A 24,083-nucleotide genomic window follows, 5' to 3' on the forward strand; every position below is an offset into this window, starting at 1 on the left:
GAGTTTGTGGGTTTTTGTTTGTCCACCCGCCTCTTGTGGATTGACCACAAGTTCTCAATGGGATTAAGCTCTGGGGAGTTTCCTGGCCATGGACCCAAAATATCGATATTTTGTTCTCCGAGCCACTTAGTTATCACTTTTGCCTTATGGCAAGGTGCTCCATCATGCTGGAAAAGGCACTGTTCATCACCAAACTGTTCCTGGATGGTTGGGGGAAGTTGCTCTCAGAGGATGTGTTTGTATCATTCTTTGTTCATGGCTGTGTCCTTAGGTAAAATTGTGAGTGAGCCCACTCCCTTGGCTGAGAAGCAACACCACACATGAACAAGCTTTTTTCCAGATGCCCCAAACAATCAGAAAGGGGATTCATCAGAGAGAATTACTTTACCCCAGTCCCCAGCAGTCCAATCCCTGTACCTTTTGCAGAATATCAGTCTGTCCCTGATGTTTTTCCTGGAGAGAAGTGGCTTCTTTGCTGGCCTTTTTGACACCAGGCCTTCCTCCAAAAGTCTTCGCCTCACTGTGCGTGCAGATGCGCTCACACCTGCCTGCTGCCATTCCTGAGCAAGCTCTGTACTGGTGGTGCCCCGATCCCGCAGCTGAATCAACTTTAGGAGACGGTCTTGGAGCTTGCTGGACTTTCTTGGGCACCCTGAAGCCTTCTTCACAACAATTGAACCGCTCTCCTTGAAGTTGTTGATTTAGGTGCAATCTTACTGGCAGCAGTATCCTTGCCCGTGAAGCTCTTTTTGTGCAAAGCAATGATGACGGCGTGTGTTTCCTTGCAGGAAACCATGATTGACAGAGGAAGAGCAATAATTTCAAGCACCACCCTACTTTTGAAGCTTCCAGTCTGTTATTTGAACTCAATGAGCATGAGTGATCTCCAGCTTTGTCCTCGTCAACACTCACACCTGTGTTAACGAGAGAATCACTGACATGATGTCAGCTGGTCCTTTTGTGGCAGAGCTGAAATGCAGTGGAAATGTTTTGGGGGGATTTAGTTCTTTTGCATGGCAAAGAGGGACATTGCAATTAATTGCAATTCATCTGATCACTCTTCATGACATTCTGGAGTATATGCAAATTGCCATCATACAAACTGAGGCAGCAGACTTTGTGAAAATTAACATTGTGTCATTCTCAACTTTTGGCCACGACTGTATATTTGTTTATTCCATGTGTAACTCTGTGTTGTTGAATGTGTCGAACTGCTGTGCTTTATCTTGGCCAGGTTGCAGTTGTAAATGAGAACTTGTTCTCAACTAGCCTACCTGGTTAAATGAAGGTGAAAAAAAATGTATCTAGGCCACTCAGGAACATTTAATGTTTTCTTGGTGGTAAGCAACTCCAGTGTAGATTTGGCCTTGTTTTTGGTTATTGTCCTGCTGAAAGGTGAATTCGTCTCCCAGTGTCTGGTGTAACACAGACTGAACCAGGTTTTCCTCTAGAATTTTGCCAGTGCTTAACTCTATTCCGTCTATTTTAATTTTAAAAAACGACCTAGTTCTTGCCGATGACAATCTTCGTGTAACATGATGCAGCCACCACCAAACTTGAAAATATTACCAGTAGATACTCAGTGGATTTGCCTAAACATAATGCTTTGTATTCAGGAGATAAAGTGCATTTTTTTTGCCACATTTTTAGAAATGTTGCTTTCGTTCCTTATTGCAAACAGGATGCATGTTTTGGAATATTTTTTTATTCGGTTCAGGCTTCCTTCTTTTCATCTTGTCATTTAGGTTAGTATTGTGGCGCAATTACAATGTTGTTGATCCATCCTCAGTTTTCTCCTATCACAGCCATTTAACTCTGTAACTGTTTTAAAGTCATCATTGGCCTCCTTGTCAAATCCCTGAGCAGTTTCCTTCCTCCCCGGAAACTGAGTTAGGAAGGACGCCTGTATCTTTGTTGTGACTAAGTGTCTTGATTCACCATCCAAAGTGTAATTAATATAGTCACCATGCTCAAAGGGATATTCAATGTCTTTCTTTTTTTAATCATCTACCAATAGGTGCCCTTTTTCGCGAGGTATTGGAAAACCTCCCTGGTCTTTGTGGTTGAATTTGTTTGAAATTCACTGCTCCACTGAAGGACCTTACAGATAATTGTTTGTGTGGGGTACAGAGATGAGGTAGTCATACAAAAATAATGTTAAACACTATTGTTGCACACAGAGTGAGTCCATGCAACTTATTATGTGACTTGTTAAGCAAATGTTCACTCCTGAACTTATTTAGGCTTGCCATAACATAGGGGCTGAATAATTACTGACTCAAGACATTTCAGTTTTTCATTTTTTAAATTAATTTGTAAAAATGTCAAAACATAATTCCAGTTTGACATTATGGGGTATTGTCACTGGCCTACACGCAATCTTAATTGAATCCATTTTAAATTTGGGCTGTAACACAACAAAATGTGGAAAATGAATGTGAATACTTTCTGATGGCACTATTGGCTACTCCATGCAAGAACCAGTTGTTTGAGAGCTGCGCGTTGTTTCTGCCCAACAGATTGTATTTTGCTCAAGCTAGGCTATTTGTGTGGCGTGCGTGTGTGGTAAATAATCTACATAACAAACTAACAGCTTCTGGAGTTTGTCTTGATTGAAAAAACAAAACAGATTCCCTCTTCAATCCATACTGACTGGATATAGATATACAGTGCTTTTTGAAAGTATTCATACTTTTTCCACATTTTCTTACTTTATGGCCTTATTCTAAAATGGATGAACATTTTTTTTACCATCTTCAATCTACACACAATACCCCATAATGACAAAGCAAAAACAGGTTTGGACATTTTTTGCAAATGTATTCAAAATAATATCTGAAATATCACATTTACATAAGTATTCAGACCCTTTACTCAGTACTTTGAAGCACCTTTTGGCAGCGATTACAGCCTTCTAGTCTTGTATTTGGGGAGTTAATCCCATTCTTCTCTGCAGATCCTCTCAAGCTCTAGAAGGTTGGATGGGTGCAAAGCTGCAAAGCTATTTGTCACCCGATTCAGGATACTAGGCAAATGTCGCAAGTCACGACTTCACAGGAGAGCTGTTTGAACGTAAACATAAAAATAAAAAAAATTATATGTTTTTTTGGCAGAAAGGCCTTCTCAAACGTGAACTTTCATGTGCCTTTTTTTTTTTGTAGTGTTAGCTGGATGACTCGCTAGCTAACGTTATGTGTATGATCTTATTCTTCGTATCTCAGACACATTTGCTTGACTAGTTATAGCCAAAGAACCTGGTTGGTTAGCTACCTGCAGATTAATGCAGGGTAGTAACGTCAAGAGTTGTGATTATTGTCCATTGATGTCTCAACAAAAGACTCCACTCTAATTTTGTCAAAGTATTTTCATTTCAAGTTAGTGTACTGTTAGCTAGCTAGCTAACGTTAGCTGTCTGGCTCGCTACCTAGTGTTACGTCGTGTTGGGATTCATTGTTTACCTAGCTAGCTATCTAGCTAAATTTCTTAACAAAACACTGTCCTCTTAGTGTGCCAACGTCGGCAACAAAGCTGCTGGCAACAACTGAATTACGCACTGTTACAGTCACCAATGCTCTGGATAACATGAAAACTGCCTAACCAGCTCTGCTAGGGGGAGTAAAATGGTCATTGTGGGGTGTTCCCTCATTATGTGTCTGGAAGTAGCTAGCCAATGTTGGCCAGTTTGCTTGGGTGCTTGACTGTTATTGTGAGGTCAGAGCTTTCGTAACAACCTTCTTATTGGCCAGAGTGTCCAGTGTGCACTGAACGCGAAACGCTCTGAATTTACGAACGGACAATCTGACAGCACAGTTGCAGTCACCAACGCTCTGGATAACATACAGTAACAGCCTAACCAGCTCTGCTAGGGAGAGTAATGTTCAGTGAGCTGTTCTCTCTCTCTCTCGGATGTCTGGAAGTAGCTGACAAGTTAGTCCCGAACGCACAGATCAACTCTTAGAGATGGGTGGGGCTAAGGCTTAAGAGGGTGTGAACAATCACCTGGAATCTCAAGTCTGCGGTCCTGAGCACTCTGGAGCAGGTCAATCCTGACTAGTCTCCGAGTCCCTGCTGCTGAAAAACATCCCCACAGCACGATGCTGCCGCCACCATGCTTCACCGTAAGGATGGTGCCAGGTTTCCTCCAGACGTGACGTTGGCATTTAGGCCAAAGAGTTCAATATTGGTTTCATCAGACCATATAATCTTGTTTCTCATGTCTGAGAGTCCTTTAGGTGTCTCTTGGCAAACTCCAAGCAAGCTGTCGTGTCATTTTACTGAGGCGTGGCTTCCGTCTGACCACTACCATAAAGGCCTGATTGGTGGAGTGCTGCAGAGACGGTAGTCCTTCTGGAAGGTTCTCTCCACAGAGGAACTCTTGAGCTCTGTCAGTGACCATCGGGTTCTTGGTCACTTCCCTGACCAAGGCCCTTCTCCCCCGATTGCTCAGTTTGGCCGTGCGGCCAACTCTAGGAAGAGTCTTGGTGGTTCCAAACTTCTTCCATTTCTTGGTACCCTTCCCCAGATCTGTGCCTCGACACTCCTGTCTCGGAGCTCTACGGACAATTCGTTCAACTTCATGGCTTGATTTTTGCTCTGCGATGTACTGTCAACTGTGGGACCTTACATGGACAGTTGTGTTCCTTTCCAAATCATGTCCAATCCACTGAATTTACCATAGGTGGACTCCAATCAAGTTGTAGAAACATCTCAAGGATGATCAAAGGAAACAGGATGGCCTTTAGCTCAATTTCCAGTCTCATAGCTAAGGTTCTGAATACTTTTTAAAGTACTAGTCAAAAGTTTGGACACACCTACTCATTCAAATGTATTTTTTATATATATTTTTACTATTTTCTACATTGTAGAGTAATAGTGAACTATGAAATAACACATGGAATCATGTAGTAACCAAAAAAGTGTTAAACAAATCAAAATATATTTTAGATTCTTCAAAGTAGCCACCCTTTGCCTTGATGACAGCTTTGCACATTCTTGGCATTCTCTCAACCAGCTTCATGAGGAATGCTTTTTCAACAGTCTTGAAGGAGTTCCCACATATGCTGAGCACTTGTTGGCTGCTTTTCCTTTACTCTGCGGTTCCACTCATCCCACACCGTCTCAATTGGGTTATGGTCGGGGGATTGTGGAGGCCAGGTCACCTGATGAAGCACTCAATCACTCTCCTTCTTTGTTCAAATACCCCTTACACTGCCTGGAGGTGTGTTGGGTTATTGTCTTGTTGAAAAAGAAATTATATTCCCTCTAAGTGCAAACAAGATGTATCGCTGCAGAATGCTGTGGTAGCCATGCTGGTTAAGTGTGCCTTGAATTCTAAATAAATCACCAACAGTGTCACTATCAAAGGACCCCCATACCATCACACTTCCTCCTCCATGCTTCACGGTGGGAACCAAACATGCGGAGATCATCCGTTCACCTGCACTGTGTATCACAAAGTTTGAACCAAAAATCTCAAATTTGGACTCATTAAACTTGCTTGTGTTTCTTGGCCCAAGCAAGTCTCTTCTTAGTGTCCTTTTTAGTAGAGGTTTCTTTGAAGCAATTCGTCCATGAAGGCCTGATTCACGCAGTCTCCTCTGAAGAGGTAATGTTGAGATTTCTGTTACTTGAACTCTGAAGCATTTATTTGGGCTGCAATCTGAGTCTGGTAACTCTAATGCATTTATCCTCTGCAGCAGAGGTAACTCTGTCTTCCTTTCTTGTGGTGGTCCTCAGAGCCAGTTTCATCATGTTTTTTGCGACTTCACTTAAAGATACTTTCAAAGTTCTTTACATTTTCCATTGACTGAACTTCTTGTCTTAAAGTAATGATGGACTGTCATTTCTCTTTGCTTATTTGAGCTGTTCTTGCCATAATATGGACTTGGTATTTTATCAAACAGGGCTATCTTCTGTATACCACCCCTACCTTGTTACAACACAACTGAGTGGCTCAAACTCATTAAGAAGGAAAGAAATTCCACAAATTAACTTTTAACAAGGCACACCTGTTAATTGAAATGCATTCCAGGTGACTACCTCATGAAGCTGGTTGAGTGTGCAAAGCTGTCATCAAGGCAAGGTTGGCTACTTCAACATGTTCAACATATCCACATTTATTTTATGTTTCAGATTCTTCACTTTTTCACTTTTTTTTAGTTACTAAATGATTCTATGTGTGTTATTTCATTAGTTTTTGTGTCTTCACTATTCAACAATTTAGAAAATAGTAAAAAAAACTTTTGACTGGTACTGTGTGTGTGTGTGTGTGTGTGTGTGTGTGTGTGTACATACACATACAGTGCATTTGGAAATGATTGACACCCCTTGAACTAGCACTATATATATATATATTTTTTTTTTTAAATCACTGGCCTACTGATGTAGATTGACTGGCATGGAGGATTTCCAAAACCTCCCCGGGTCAGCGGGCAGCCCTGTCAGTCGAGCGCTGTTTGTTTCTTTTCAAGAGTTTTTATATTTAGACCCTGTGTGTCTCCCATTTTTAGATTTTGTTTCTACCACAATTGGTTCACTAAAAGATCAAGGCACTCCTTCAGAAGGTTTAAGAGGCCGTTATCTACAGTAGACATACAACGAAGATGGATGATAACCTGAGAGGCGGACAGCACAACTGTCAGTGGGTGCACTGCTCCGCATACTGTAGCAGTACACAATGGAAATATTGTACGTCACAAAGAAATATAATTTATTACTACTGGAATCGTGGCCTGCCTATGGAAACCATAATTAGATTAGGCCTAATAATTTTACAACATCAAACCCAGTCAGTCACCTGTTACAATCACCTTGAGTTGTCAGGAACAGGGTGTGGCCTAAAAGTATAGTAGGATAATTGGCTCCAGTGGGCTCAAATCTCAGGTTTGTAATTTTATCTCAGTTTGCTCAAGGTTGGTTTTCTGGGTAAACTTACAAATGAGTAGGATATAATGAGAGATCTGTCCTACATAATCCATTTATCTAAGCACTGCTTCTAGCATGAGTATTTCAAATGTAATTACAGGACACGACTCCAGTGTGCGAAGAGTAAAAGCTTGCGCATTAGGTGGTCTTTAGCACACAGTTGAGTAATGTGACAGTGAAATGAGGAGATGCAACCGTTGGCTTATTTGTCAGTGGCCTTCAGGCCTAATATTTAATGACTGTGTGGAAGTCTGGGAGAGATAACAGGTAGGCCTATGTCATTAACTAAAACGACACTTCCCTTTCCTGCCGACGTGTTAACGACTCAAGCTTTTCCCATTATTTGCTTTTATGGCTCTTTTTTTTACTTTTTCCATCCCATCGACATAGTTAGAACTTGAAATCGATTTCAGTTCAGAAGTATGAGGCAGAGGTGGGCTACATCAAAGGGTTCAAAAATAATGCTGAGTAAAGAGAGAAACATGAAGGGAGGTGGAGTAGCAGCTACGTAGGAAAATCTATGTGGGGAAAATAACACCTGAGCAGAACGTGATCCAGAGCCGTGGCTTTGAGAAGTATTTCCAGAGGGGCAGGGGTGAAAACTCTATTCATGGTCTATTAAAACGTTTATTTTTTTTTATCCCAACATGGTGTCAGTTTGAGGCACAGTAATGATACAGACAAAATATGATGAGCACCAGAAAGGAAGTAAGGTTTAGAAGGGACATTCCATTGACCCCCACCATGGCTTATCAGTACCATGCCTCTCACTGAAGTGCGCTTTATCCATAACATCCATCCATATGGCGAGCCTCTGTTATCGGTGTCAACGGTGGGATGATACCTGATCCCAATGTTCCCCCATGTACCACCTTATCTCCAGCTGTTATATGTACCACTGACGAGTGTGAATACTGGAGGCCATGATTGGAGTATTCCGCTATGGTAGGGGTGTCAAACTCATTTTTCCCTGGGGACCACATTCGGTCTTCAACTTGTTCCAGAGGGCCGCACTGAAAAATAGTCCTGTCAATTTTGGAATTTTCAGTGCTGTCTAGCTTTAATTTGGTATGTTTGACACCACCGTGCTAGAGAATGTGTCAGCTGTCTGCAAGTTGGTTAGGAGCTTCAGGCACATCAACAGTGCCTCCCAAAGTTTAGGCCTAACCATTGGCGGAAATGCTAAATAAATGATCATTTTCTGAAAGGAGCTCAACCATATATTGTAATACAGTATGTCCTGACGGACAGGAGCCAAGAGAAAGGGCCTTTTTCTAACTACATTTCTTTCAGCGCTGCTTGCTACCTGTCCTCTCTTGTTTGTATTGTCTTAAGCCTTTGGGTGTGACCTAGCTAGGAGGCCTAACACAGACTATTGGAGGTGAACGAGCTCCTTGTCCAGGGGCGATGAGTCATTCACTTCCTGGAGTGCCCGTCTTCACACAAACTGGGGTAATTTAGCATTCCAGTCCTGAATTGACGGTTTGGTCTCTGGCTGTTGGCTGTTAGCGGTTGCAGTCGTAATCACTCCAGTCCATCCAAATATGACCGGTCTGCCCTTTTTCCTGCAGGCCTCGTCTTATTTACTCAAAATGATCTGTAATGAAATTGATCTGAAGACTGGAGTTTTTCCTTGAGATACACTACGTTCAAAAGTTTGGGATCACTTAGCAATGTCCTTGTTTTTGAAAATGAAAATAACATCAAATTGAACAGAAATACAGTGTAGACATTGTTAATGTAAATTACTATTGTAGCTAAAAATATATATATTTGATTTTGTATTTTTTCATGGAGTATCTACATAGGCGTACAGAGGCCTATTATCAGCAACCAACACTCCTGTGTTCCAATGGCACGTTGTTTAATTGACTAGTTTAATTGCCCAAAAATATGCTTTTCTTTCAAAAACAAGGACATTTCTAAGTGACCCCACACATTTGAATGGTAGTGTAGATGCTTTATGAAGTCATTGCAACAGGTTGTAATAGCCTGGAAACAGGAACCTGCAAATTTTTATAGTAATGTGTGTATATACCTGTTTTTAGGGCCACACAATTCATCGAATTCACATCAAAATCACAATATTGACTTGTGCAATATCATGTCTTCGACATAGGAACCACTCGGATTGCCTGCTTCTGGAGTCTGGAGGATATTTCCTCCCTCAACTTGAGCTGAGGCCTCGGGAACAGTCGACGTGATGATGCTGCAGAAGCATGGGGGGGACGCACAACAAACTGTAGCTTGTGCCCTGATGTCACTGTTTGCATGATCCAGGATGACACTACGCATGCGCACCATTGGTCGGAGCAGACATCAAGCCTTCCGTGAAGTAACATATGGAAGGGGCGGGATGCCACGTTGGGGACTTTGAGAGATTTGGTTCTTTTATCATTTCCACCAGTCTTTAGAAATGTGTGTCTGAATGTGGGGAAGGGACACTTTTCATCGAACTCCTATGAGGGACACCCGTAAACACTTGGGGTTGAATAAAAACTGTCTTAAGTCAAGGTTTGCCTAGTGGGCCGGCGATCAGTGGCGTACACCGATTGGCAGTGCCACCTGGGGGTACTATTGTCACAACAAGCCTCACTCGGTTTAGGCAGTAAGATGCGTTCTGGTAACCGGCTGGCCGCATGCAATAAATAAAAATAGACCCAGGGAAAATGTTTTATCATGAAGGTTACACTACCGACCAGTCATGGTTACTGGCGACAAAGCACCTTGTAACCTAGCTGGGAATGGGACAGACAGCTCTGAAAAACAGACCCCTTTTGTGGTAAGACGGATGATTCGTAATTGAATCTAATTCTCAGGAATGAAAAGCGCTGAGCTGGAGAAAGACCACTCATTTCGGGATTCATATGAACCACAAACTGTGTGTTGGATAATCGTGTCCAACCTTGCTTGTTCCCTCGACTACGCTACCCACCTCCAATCGCCTACAGAGCCCATAACCTGTATCACAAGACACCTCATGGGGACTAGTGAACTACAGGCAGGAATCTGTAATGAATCCCAGTAATGAGCCAGAAATGTCATAACATGGAGTGACAACCTTAGACATCAGAAAATGCATTGCGGAGATGCGGCAGACCTAGTGCTGACAGCTCAGACCTTTCCAATACACACAGTCACTGACACACATACAACTTGGTATCCGGTTTCCTGTTGAATCTCTGGAATTTGACCTGTTGCTGCTGCCAGGTTATTTATGGATCGTTGGGAGTCCTTGAACCAAATTTTCCTCCGGATCAGAGTCACTTCTCAGAGGAAATAGAAGGCACATAACTATGTTTTGCAGGCTATGTATCAGAGTTGGGGTCAATTCCTTTTCAAATCAGGAAGAACACTGAAAATCCTATTTGCTTTTCATTGAGGAACAATTGGTATAGGAATGTGATATACTTTCTGAATTTAAATGGAATTGACTCCAACCCTGCTATGCATCTACTACTAATAACCTTTGCCATGAGCACTGGGATTAAATATGAGTCTCTTTATATTAGGCTCTTAAGGAGCCAAGTAACTTGAGTTTGAGTTCTGCTTTCATAAATTAGTATTGTTGACTATTGACAGTGTTGATTCTGAAATGACTAAAAAACAAAATCTGGATAAACCGGAGACTTATGTTGTTTATCTAAACACTATATGCTACATTCTGTGTATGATAGTGTTTATTTATGGTCATCCACTGTTGGATCCACTATCAAAAAGACCCCGTGGCTATGTAGACTTTTGAATGTGTTTTATACACACAAAGGGTGTTTATTTTCACTGAGTCAGTGGCAGCATGCTAAAACAGACATAACTGTTTGTGATGGGCTTAAGTGCATTATTCCTTCCTCCCCTCAGAAATCTAGATCATTAGTCCCTAGAGGCCTAATTTGTAACAAGCATGCCTCGCTTGATAGCAAAGATATTCTTGTTAGTCATCTCTAACTCCAAAGTTACAATATTGTTTGTATTTCTCTTTCAGCTAGCAACACGTCCAACAAGCTCTTATGTACTAGTGCTGGATTTTTCCACTGGTTGGGGCTGCTCTCATGTTGAAGGGTGCGATACAAGATGGCTCCGACAGACATGGCCACCCAGTTTCTAGCTCCTAGCCAACTTTGCAGTATTTTTGTTGGTATTATTTCTTACAGTATTTGCTCAGAACATTTCTAGTACTACCTACTGTCATTCACCAGACATTCAACCTGGATCCTTTGTTTGAACTGCCAGAGGCAGCCCCATTCATCCCAGGTGAAACTCCTAAATGTCACCACCAGAGAAGTGTGATCCTAGTCAATCTCAGGAGGTGGGCATGCCACCCACCGCTTCTGAGTATATTACTCACTAACGTTCAGTCCCTGGACAATAAAGTAGATGAGCTCATGGGTGAGGATCTCCTTCCAGAGAGACATAAGGGACTGTAACATACTGTTTTACCGAATCGTGGCTCTCTGAATAAATTGTCCCTGTCCATACAACCAGAGGGGTTCATTGCGAGGACAGGAACAAAGAACTCTCCGGGAAACAGAGGTGGAGGAGTATGATTGGGCTAACTTACAGGAACTCAAGTCCTTTTGTTCTCCCGATCTGGAATACCTCGCCAGCAAATGTCGACTGCATTACCTCCAGAGAGTTTTTAACACAATAGTGCCCTCCAAGCTCATCACTAAGCTCAGGGCCTTGGGTCTGAACCCCTCCTTGTGTAACTGGGTCGTAAGACTTCCTGACTGTAGGCAATAAAATCTCTGTCACGCTGAATCTCAACATGGGGGGCCCCAAAGGGGTGCGTGCTCAGTCCCCTCCTGTATACCCTGTTCATCCATGACTGTGTGGCCATGCACGTCTCCAACTCAATCATAAAGTTTGCTGATGACACAACAGCCTGATTACCAACAACGAGACAGCCTACAGGGAGGAGGTGAGTGCCTTGGCGGAGTGGTGCCAGGAAAATAAACTCTCACTCAACGTCAACAAAATGAAGGAGCGATCATGGACTGCAGAGAGAGCATGCATCGACAGGGCCACAGTGGAGAGGGTTCCTTGCACATCACTGAGGACCTTTTAATGTTCCCTTCACACGACAGTGTGGTGAAGAAGGCACAACGGTGCCTCAGGAGGCTGAAAAATGTGGCTTGGGCCCCTAATACCCTTCTACAAATGCACCATTGAGACTTTCCCGTCGGGCTGTATCACCGCCTGGTATGGCGATTGCACGGTTTGCAACCGCAGGGCTCTTCAGAGGGTGATGCGGTCAGTCCAACGCATCATCGGCAGGAAATAATAGCCTGGAAGTGACTTAGGCATTCTGACAGCTCCTCAGAAGTAGTTGGCACAAATCACTGTTGTGGGTTTCCTAGGCAACCTTGTTCTATGTTATCTATTATATTGAGTGGGTGGAATAATTAGCCTTTCAGAGGAGTACAATTGACCCTTTACTGTGCAACCAATCGCAGTGCTCCGATGGATAGCAACTGTTGTCGAGTCCAACACCTTCGGACAAACTCGCACTTGAATTGCATGATAGCCAGTGAGTTTTCTTTAAAAAATGAATAGTTTAAATGACTTAATAATTGAAAGGTGCATCAAGAGCACTTTCTACTGTGATTCCTGAAATGCTGAGCCTGATGATGGAGGATTTTTCAAATCGAAAATTATACTTTCGTTACATTGCTTGTTAGCTCAGCTGGTTAACTAGCTCCCTCATTGAACAACAAATGTTGCTAACACTTGCTAGCTAGCAAGCAAATTAGCCACTTAATATAACTTTTCCCGAAATGTATGGTAGCTAGCCAAATCAGCAATGTTTTGAATACACCTCCAATCTGCTGTTGACATCAGGATATGATTTGAGAGCACTAGTTGGCTCCAAAAGATCATGCTTAAACACAGGTCTCGGAGTGAGAATGGTACACGTCGAGCTCTCAAACGAGTGATGCTCAAATCTAGCCTGAGCCTTTTGTAGTATCCTCCAAGCAGTCAGTGTTATCTTAACTCCTTTGTTTCGCCCACATGGTGAAGATGCTTCCTCTGAATTGTGGAAGGGTGCCAGTTTCCTTACGAAGCCAGTTGAAAGGAGAAGAGTGCCCCAAGCACCACGCATCTCTTTCTGGGAAGATTAGGCATCTCTTGGCAGTTTGTCAATGGAATTCCTCGGAGCTAGCACTGTAGTACTTTAAAAGCAGCAGCTTTGTGTGGCAGTGTTCTGGACTCCATAGAGATGGCCTTGTTTAGCCGGTGAGAGAGTGAGTGTCCAAAACTTAAAAATGTTGCCTTCCAGCTGACGGAGTTGATGAAAAACATCAGATGCCCTTTAAACCCAGGAGATTGCAGTTTGCCGAGCACGTTCAAGCTAAGTGAAGGCATCATCTGCTCAGACATTGCCGATGTTCATTATTTTATCATTCACAGACTCTACTGTTTCGCACCGTAAACGCTTGCTCTTTTTCTCACATTCCTCTCCTGACCACTTATTCTTGAAAACCTCTGACAGCGATAAGGATCCTGATCATTATGTAACTGTCTGATTTGCTAATGATGACATGCTAATTTACTATGCTCAGTGTGTGAGGTGTGAGTGTTGGAGAAGGGAAGTTTACCTGCCTTCAAGCCTGCCTCTCATCTCCTTTCCCTGCCCTAGCCTGACCAGATGGTGCTGCCATTGTGCCACCGCTACCCTCGCTGAAGGGCTGCCAACGTGCCACCCCACACTTTAATATCAGGGATTTTTCTTCTAATGAAATTAGGGATGCACCATATATCGATAGTCGTGAAGAGGGCACGTACCTGGTTCCTACCTGGAACCAAAAAGGGTTCTCTTATGGGGACAGCCGAGGAACCATTGTAGGTTCTAGAAATCACTTTTTTTCCCTAAGAGTGTAGTTTTGAAGCCGAAAATCTGAATTATCTCGATCCCACTGGAAGGTTGGATTCACTGTGGATTTAGAAAGGTGAAAGGCCCTACAACCAAGAAAAAGAAGAACAAAAAATCTTACATCTGAAAACCAAAGGTTCATTATGTTAAATTGACTTCAGTGCCTTCAGAAAGTATTCACACCTCCTTGACTTTTTCCACATGTTGTTGTGCTACAGCTTGAATATAAAAAGGATTCAATTGAGGTTGTGTCAATGGCCTACACACAATACCCCATAATGCCAAAGTTGAATTATGTTTTAGGATTTTTTTCATTCTCATCAAGATACAACGTTTTGAAACACTGGGCCCTAGGACTAGGCTAGCCTACCTGAGCATGCATTATGTTGAGACAAGCAAACTGTTGCCTTGAGCCATGGAAGCTAATTGCGATAGTTTACTTGAAATGAATCCCAAAGACATGGGATTAGAAAATAAACCATCAGAAAAAGGCACATCCTGTATAATTTTCTGTTACATTTAGGCCTAGTTAACGTCAAGTTGAAGTGAACCTTTTTCAGTCAACTTTTCCTTGGTGATGATGTCCTATGATCACTATGGAAGTGGATGTGGCCTATTGTCTGTGTATGGTTTCTCTTTGAATGGAGTCACGAGATTAACATTGTGAGGAATTTGTTTTGCATATCCATTTCCACTTTTGAGGAAATGCATGTGATTTACTGTGGGTGTGTGTTATGTGACATTGCCAGGATGCAGCAGACCCTTCTCGTGTTCTGTTCCTGGTTCTTTGGCCCTTTTTATTTGTCACTTCCTATGTTTTATGTCCAGGGTTGTTTTGACTTGCAGATTCTGGCCAGCTATCAAGTTTGTTTCCCCTGTGCATTCTCACCCACCAGCCTTATCTACGAGGCCTAGACGTATTCTGGACTGTTGAAATTGCATATGTGAAATCAAGTACTGCCATGTTAAATTAGCTTCTGTTCCACTTATAAACTAAGCCTATTCTGAATACTGATTTCTTTTTTTTAGAGGTAATTATTACGACTAGTTGATCCATTTGAATTTGGCAGTATCTGGACCTTACTAAGCACTATGAATGTGGTGGCTCACTTAGAAACGGAATATGCATTTGGTGGGGCTTTTAACTCAAACAGGTTCAGTGAGTCACTGGTGATTATTTTCTGGTTCTTATCTTCAATGAGTTGGAAGTTTCATGTGACTGGTACATTGGAGATGCCGCCTAGAAAGTGTAAACCATGAGAACAATTAACGAGAACAATGCATCTAATCACCCTCTCCCTCCCTCAGGGTTCCACCTGATCCCGCGGCTGTCCAGCATCGTGCCCGAGTCCTGTCTGCTCATTGTGGTGGGCCTCCTGGTCGGTGGCCTCATCAAGCTGGCGGGCGAGGAGGTACCACCCGTGCTGGACTCCAACCTCTTCTTCCTGTGCCTCCTCCCCCCGATCATCCTGGATGCGGGCTACTTCCTGCCCATCCGGCCCTTCATGGAGAACATCGGCACCATCCTGATGTTTGCCGTGGTCGGCACCCTGTGGAACGCGTTCTTCGTAGGGGGTCTCCTCTACGCCGTGTGCCAGATCGAGGGAACATACCTGAGCCAGGTGGAGCTGCTGCCCTGCCTGCTGTTCGGGAGCATCATCTCGGCCGTGGACCCGGTGGCCGTGCTGGCTGTGTTTGAGGAGATCCACATCAACGAGCTGCTGCACATTCTGGTATTCGGAGAGTCGCTGCTCAATGATGCCGTCACTGTGGTGAGTGGATGGTGGATAGGGTGGTATTTAGTGTTATGCAGGGCAATACAGTACAATGCAATTCTAGTCAATCAATGAATGAATTACAGTACGAGGGTACCCCCCCCACCCAAAGATAATGCCATGCAGTACAATACTATACAGCACTATGCTATGCAGTACAATATAATTAAACCAAACTATATTTTCAAAAGTAGGCTGGCTACATTCGTCCTCCATATGAAGAGGACTCAGGTGTTAGTTGGCCTGTGATTGTGCTCTTATTTCTGTGGACAGGATATTGGTTTGGACTGGCACAAGAAATCAGAATAGCCTAGTACCAAATTAGCCCAATTTGAATTAGGCCTAGTCTTTTAGGAAAATCCCACCATACTTCTGTCACTGGATATTGACTTCATACCTTCTAGCTAACATTTAGCTCCTCGCCAGGGTCTGGTTGGTTAGGTTTTGGTGATTTGTGACCTTTGTACGAAAGCTGACCCAGTTTAGTGGGCCCCCAGTGCCCTAATCGATTTTCAATTATCTTCTCTCACGGCTTCCTTCTCTTTCCTCTGTTGAAACAGTTGTGAGATGGACCATCTCTCTCTCTTATGGGTTGGTCATTGAGTTTTTTTTATTTTGCTGGTTGCGTCCTTGCGTGATGGAGGCATTACATAAGCCTATTAAAAATACACTGCTGTAAGTTGCTTTGGATAAAGTCGTGTGGCATATATTATGAGGCACAACGGTTCCTGTTGCTATATCTATGCTCTGCTGATTATACCCACACACGGGCTCTCAGTTCACTTAAAATAGTTTGGCCAAATTATCAGTGCCGAAAAAATCAGGGCCCCGGGAAAAAGTTCCCTGTTAGTTGTCGCATCCCACAGCCTGACAGACGCTATGATACCATTTATTACGTGCGTCTGTCCACGAGAGATTATGCAAACGTTCATCTTTCCGGTAGCGACTATACCAGAACGTTAGACCACAAAATGTCACTGGTTTATATGCCACTCAGCAGACACTTTTATCCACAGTACAGGGAGTGTATGCATTGTATTGTGGCCCCAGCGGGTATCAAACCCATGACCCTGGGGTGCTAGCACCATGCTTTTACCAACGGAATCCAAACAGGTTTATTTTCGATTGTCAAACCCCCTCCATTCTCTCTAGGTCTTATACTACCTGTTTGAGGAGCACTTGGGCGTGGGCTCTTATTCTCTGTACACTTGAGCCATGTCTCGAAGGTCTCTCTTCCCTCCCCCCTCTAGGTCTTATACCACCTGTTTGAGGAGTACTCTGGCGCAGGTGAGGTAACGCCGATGGACGTGGTCCTCGGGGTCATCTGCTTCCTGATTGTGTCGCTGGGCGGCATCGCCGTGGGTGCCATCTACGGTATCCTGGCGGCCTTCACCTCCCGGTTCACCTCGCACACCCGCGTCATCGAGCCCCTCTTCATGTTCGTTTACAGCTACATGGCTTACCTCTCGGCAGAGATGTTCCACCTGTCTGGAATTATGGCGTAAGTAAGGGGTGAGGGGTGCGCACAGATAAGCAGGACCAGACAGACAGACGGACGGACGGGCGGACGGACGGACGGACGGACGCACTCTCTCACACTCTCTCACTCACACACACACACACAATCTTCCTAGTGGCCAAGGTTTTTTGAGTTTCTCTCTGTCATAAATCATAGATATTGTTGATAATAAAAAAAGCTTTCCATGAGAGTTATAGTTAGGCTGAGGCTAAGTGGAGGTTTAGTGTTTACAATGCATTGACAGAGTGGCTGTGATACATGACCTTTTGAACCTGTCCGGCTGGTCCAGCAACACCATTGATTCTGTCTTATTCGTGCGTTATCTTCTACATTTCCTTGGAAAAAGATCTCTCTCATAAGTGTACACTGAATTAGATTCTTAGCTTCTTTTCATGACTAAATGGTGAAATAAATGCAATGTAACCGGGTCTGTCCCAGCCAAGGACAGTTCTACGAGTTCTATCAAAATGGCAGTAACTCATCTACATGTCGTGACAGGCCAACGGATGTGCAGCCCAGAGCAGGGATACACAACGCTCAATATACAGCCCCCTGTCACACCTCTGGCCCATCGCCCTTCCTCTCCTCTCTTCCGCTTTCGTTTCCTGCTTTTTATAAAAGGTGGTGAATTATGGAATATGGATCATAAACATCGGTGCTGCTGATGAGTTGAGTTTCCCGTCGGCGGGTTTTACAGGAGCAATGGTAGGACAGTCTGTTCCCAGGCCTGTTGGCACTCCGTCCGTGCCAACCATCGTAAAGAGGAGTTGGATTAGTACATAGTGCTTTTTGTCCACTGCTTGTATATGAGATCTCTCCCCGGAGTGAAATTGGGCGGAAATGATGGACAAACAGCCGTGTGTTATGTAAGGGAATGACGTAGATGGCTGCCCTTAAAGTCACTGAGGAGGGTTGACTCACGCTAGACACTCGGGATCCATACGTCCAATCACAGTGAGTAATTGGTTAACTCATGGAGCAAGATGAGGAAATGGAGCCCTTGTTTCATAAGCTCTTACAGTATAGTTTCCAAAACAAACTATATCATTGTTGCAATGGCTCTACTGTATGTGAAATACTTTTTCTCTTATACAGTAGAGTTTTTGTTGACCTGTTTAGTTGATGTGACTACTTTCTATGCCATGTCAATGAAGTACTAGGCTATAACTTTGTCATTAACCTGCATGTAATGTAGCCTATAGTTACACTGTAGGTAGTTGGATTCATGTAGTAACACGGGGCCTCATTTATCAAAAGTGTGTGTGCGCACAAAAAAGACACTTAACCTTTTTGCGCAGAGTTTTCCCTTTGTGGGAAAGTGTGCGTTTCTCCACGTACAGCTCAGACCATGCTTATGCACAGCTTCTAATGGTTTATTAATTGTATAGGAAAAGGAAGTGTTTGATGCACGGGAATTATTATAATAGCAGTAGGCTAGTAGAAAACCGTGAAACGTAGGCCTAATGATGAAACTGACACAGTTGCCGTTGGCAAGGCGATCGCATGGCATCGTGTGGTCTTAACGTCTTTATCTTGTTATATAGGCCTTAGTCATTATCCTATGGCAGAACATGTCTCTCCTTTGCTGACGTGACTGGTTTATTCCTGCTACACAACAAATAGTAGACTACCGTTTATCAGTTGCTCATTCAATAGCCAAGCGTGCTCGAAAGTAAATAGACCGGTAGCCTATTTGACAGTGTGTAGGCTACAGTGCTGTGCGACATCATAGCCTATATAATCTGAGCCTATACCAAGGCAGGAGATAGAAACACAATCATGTGTTGATAAACCAAATATTGAACAACAAGTCGTCTTGTGCATAGAAGTGATGGCTATAGCATTTAGGCTACTTTTAATTAGTTTGATTGTCCTTGCAATCTTGCAGAATGCGTGGCCAGTGTTTGGCACTGGCTGTAGGCGGCACTGCAAAAGATTCAAACATTCTGCCCACACCTCGACAGAAATGTGATCACAATTGCCATTGCGCTTTCTTTTAGAAACTATCATGGCCCAGTTCCAACATTTCCAAATCATACCGCAAATGAGGGTGTTTTTGTTACCATAAAAGGTGAATGGAGGGAGCCGCCCGGACAGGGTTGTAAGGCTCATTCACGAGCGCTCTAATTTATCAATAATAACATGCTTATAAATGTTGTCCCTGGTATAGTTATGTTAAGTATTATGTTTACCAATAGGTGGCAGGATTGTATTAGGGCTGGGAATTGCCGGGGACCTCACGATACGATATTATACTTAAGTGCCGATAAGATTTGTATTGCGATTCGATACGGCAATTGGATGTTCCAAACCTACTGCTCACTAAATGTCTGCTGCACAGAGAGAAGACTGGTCATCTCTGTATACCCGTCACATGACCCTCTGGTCGATGCTTATTTATAAAAACCCTCTTAGGCCTCACTCCCCCCTATCTGAGATATCTACTGCAGCCCTCATCCTCCACATACAACACCCGTTCTGCCAGTCACATTCTGTTAAAGGTCCCCAAAGCACACGCTCGTCTTTTCAGTTCGCTACAGCTAGCGACTGGAACGAGCTGCAACAAACACTCAAACTGGACAGTTTTATCTCACTCTTCCTTCGAAGACTCAATCATGGACTCTCTTACTGACAGTTGTGGCTGCTTTGTGTGATGTATTGCTGTATCTACCTTCTTGCCCTTTGTGCTGTTGTCTGTGCCCAATAATGTTTGTACCACGTTTTGTGCTGCTACCATGTTGTTATGTTGCATTGCTACCATGCTGTTGTCATGTGTTGCTGCCTTGTTAAGTTGTCTTAGGTCTCTCTTTATGTAGTGTGTTCTCTCTCTTGTTGTGATATGTGTTTTGTCCTATATTTATTTTGTATAATTCTTTTAAATCCCAGGCCCCTGTCCCTGTACGAGGCCTTTTGGTAGGCAGTCATTGTAAATAAGAATTTGTTCTCAACAGACTTGCCTAGTTAAATAAAAAAAATATAAATAAAAAAAGAGAGGGCATGAGAACTAGTTTTGAACAGTCAGGGAAATAGAGGTTCTAAAGACACACTGGATCACCATTTGGTGCAAGTACAATTGACTAGTGCCATCTAATGCTACCTACAGTAACAGAAATCGATACTTGGAGTCAAATCTCGATATAATATCGTCCAAAAATAATGTTGTGACGTGTAACTGTAACACCCCATAATCATCCCATGTGTGTGTGTGTGTCTCACTCACTCACACTCTCTCTCTCTCTCCAGGCTGATTGCGTGTGGCGCGGTGATGCGTCCCTACGTGGAGGCCAACATATCCCACAAGTCCCACACCACCGTCAAGTACTTCCTGAAGATGTGGAGCAGCGTGAGCGAGACCCTCATCTTTATCTTCCTGGGCGTGGCCACGGTGGCCGGGCCGCACGCCTGGAACTGGACCTTTGTCTCCGTCACCGTCATCCTTTGTCTGGTGTCACGTGTCATTGGTGAGTCGGACACGGACACCTTCTTCACGGTACTGTACCAGTCTCTACAAAAAAGATAGACATTACGTGACATTGCCTACCTTTCTCATAGTTTGTCCTAATTTGATCAAGTTGTTTCAGTAGATGATGCGATACAGATTTTTTTTTACATTTTCAATTTGACAAGGGATAGTTATTCTTGGAGCCAGACTGAAATTCCAGTCACTACATTTCAGTTAGGTAATGAGGCAACTATTATAGGAAGTGCCCCTTGTGACTTCCACTTGGTCCTCACATCGAGGAAGCCCCAGATGTCAACAGACTCGTCAGATACACGTCCCTAAAAAAGGATATCATGAATATTTCTTCCAAGCATTATGTCATTTCTGCAGTTCTAGATAGATTCAAAGCAGACCTCCATCTGACTTCACTTGCTAGTTTGAAACCTAGTGACTTGACATTGCACTTTTGGGGATGACCATTCTCTATTCTCACCAAACATCCTGTCGTTTCTGATTCTTATAATCTGCTAGTTTCACAATGTGTGTTCCAATGTAGTTTGTGGGCTCTACTCCTCTTTCTCGGAAGCTTTTGATCAATTTGGAATGTGGATCCTTAACCTTTCTTAGGTTCTAATGAGGCTGGTATTGGCTGTGTGTAAGGAGGGAGCAAACATGGAGTCAATCAGATAAAAGGCCTTGAAGGTTGACTCACTTCTGTGCCCTCTCTCTCTCTCTCTCTCTCTCTCAGGCGTGGTGGGCCTTACTTTTATCATCAACAAGTTCCGCATCGTCAAGCTGACCACCAAGGACCAGTTCATTGTGGCCTACGGTGGCCTGCGAGGGGCCATCGCCTTCTCCCTGGGCTACCTGCTAGACAAGGACCTCTTCCCCATGAGGACCATGTTCCTCACCGCCATCATTACCGAAATCTTCTTCACCGTGTTTGTACAGGTGGGTACTGGGCCAGTCCATTAGTCTGGTCCCAGATCTGATTCGTGCTATCTAGGCACCTTGTCACGCCAATCACCGTAGGAGTTGGCAAGACGTTGCTCTCTTGTCCCTATTATATTTTAAGGCCTAAAGTGTTCAATTGTTTTCATGGTTTGTTTGAACCCATTGCTATGCTGGTGTGACAAAATGTCACTGCAGCTACTACTTTAAAGCGCGCGCAAACACACACACACACACACACACACACACACACACACACTAGAACGGACACACACACACAGTCCGTTTGAAGCTCCATGCGTCAGATATTCCCCAGTCCTGCTGAGCAAACTCATTTTACAGTGAAGATGTTGATGCATGCTGAAGTTCTAGGATGCTCGTCATCTGGCAGAGTATCCCCAAAATGGCAGCTACTAAAATAAAGCCTTCTATGAAATAAATGTCCTTAGTAAATTACTTACTCATTTTAAAAAAATCAGTGCTGGCAGTCTGGGATGTTCTTAGCTGTAGACTAGGGGTTTCACCTGCAGTGGTGCGATTGCTGCAATAGGAAGGTGTGTTGTGAGTGGTGTTAGAATGTGTAAGTGCATGCATGTGTGTGTTTTGGAGTGTGTGCGTGCTAGCTAGCGTCCATATGTTTTTCTATGCATGTGTTTGGATTGGGTGTGTGCGTGCATGATGCTGGCAGGGGTATTATTTAAGGGCCAGAATCTGTTGTCATTCACTCAGGGTCTAATAGTTAACCAGATAACGTATCGTTCTCGCTCATAAGGAGATTAAGTCTAAAGCCTACGGACACACACACACACGGACACACACACACACGGACACACACACACACGGACACACACACACACGGACACACACACACGGACGGACAGACACACACACACGGACGGATAGACACACACACACGGACGGATAGACACACGGACGGACGGACGGACAGACACACACGCACACACACACACGGACACACACACGGACGGACGGACAGACACACACACACGGACGGACGGACAGACACACACACACTGGAACGGACACACACGCGCACACACACACACACACTGGAACGGACAGACACACACACACTGGAACGGACAGACACACACACACACTGAAACGGACAGACACGGACAGACACACACACACACTGGAACGGACAGACACACACACACTGAAACGGACAGACACACACACACACACCACACACACACTGGAGCGGACAGACACACACACACTGGAGCGGACAGACACACACACACTGGAGCGGACAGACACACACACACACTGGAACGGACAGACACACACACACTGGAACGGACAGACACGCACACACTGGAACGGACAGACACACACACACTGGAACGGACAGACACACACACACTGGAACGGACAGACACACACACACTGGAACGGACAGACACACACACACACACACTGGAACGGACAGACACACACACACTGGAACGGACAGACACACACACACTGGAACGGACAGACACACACACACACTGGAACGGACAGACACACACACACTGGAACGGACAGACACACACACACTGGAACGGACAGACACACACACACACACTGGAACGGACAGACACACACACACACACACTGGAACGGACAGACACACACACACACACACTGGAACGGACAGACACACACACACACACTGGAACGGACAGACACACACACACACTGGAACGGACAGACACACACACACACTGGATTGGACAGACACACACTGGAACGGACAGACACACACACACACACACTGGAACGGACAGACACACACACACACACACTGGAACGGACACACACACACTGGAACGGACAGACACACACACACACACTGGAACGGACAGACACACACACACACACTGGAACTGACAGACACACACACACACACTGGAACGGACAGACACACACACACACACACTGGAACGGACAGACACACACACACACACACTGGAACGGACAGACACACACACACACACACTGGAACGGACAGACACACACACACACACACTGGAACGGACAGACACACACACACACTGGAACGGACAGACACACACACACACTGGAACGGAAACACACACACACACACACACTGGAACGGACAGACACACACACACACACACACACACACTGGAACGGACAGACACACACACACACACACACTGGAACAGACAGACACACACACACACACACTGGAACAGACAGACACACACACACACACACACACTGGAACGGACAGACACACACACACACACACACTGGAACGGACAGACACACACACACACACACACTGGAACGGACAGACACACACACACACACACACTGGAACAGACAGACACACACACACACACACACACACTGGAACAGACAGACACACACACACACACACACACTGGAACAGACAGACACACACACACACACACACACTGGAACAGACAGACACACACACACACACTGGAACGGACACACACACACACACACACACACACACACACACACACACACACACACACACACGCTGGATCGGACAGACACACACGCTGGATCGGACAGACACACAAACACACTGGATCG

At 44.3% G+C, this 24,083-nt stretch overlaps 1 protein-coding gene across 1 annotated transcript in view; it reads left to right on the forward strand.

Annotated features, from left to right (window-relative positions):
* The window catches only part of LOC139366361 (Na(+)/H(+) exchanger beta-like), a 43,666-nt gene that overhangs the window by 7,009 nt on the left and 12,574 nt on the right, over positions 1–24,083 (forward strand). Inside the window, exons 2-5 of the mRNA XM_071103753.1 lie at positions 15,104–15,567; positions 16,821–17,071; positions 20,333–20,550; positions 21,280–21,482. Of these exons, the coding sequence (XP_070959854.1) occupies positions 15,104–15,567; positions 16,821–17,071; positions 20,333–20,550; positions 21,280–21,482 (1,136 nt within the window). The remainder of the gene's footprint in view (positions 1–15,103; positions 15,568–16,820; positions 17,072–20,332; positions 20,551–21,279; positions 21,483–24,083) is intronic.

Source organism: Oncorhynchus clarkii, chromosome 2 (genome assembly GCF_045791955.1).
Source record: "Oncorhynchus clarkii lewisi isolate Uvic-CL-2024 chromosome 2, UVic_Ocla_1.0, whole genome shotgun sequence".
Classification (NCBI taxonomy): domain Eukaryota; kingdom Metazoa; phylum Chordata; class Actinopteri; order Salmoniformes; family Salmonidae; genus Oncorhynchus; species Oncorhynchus clarkii.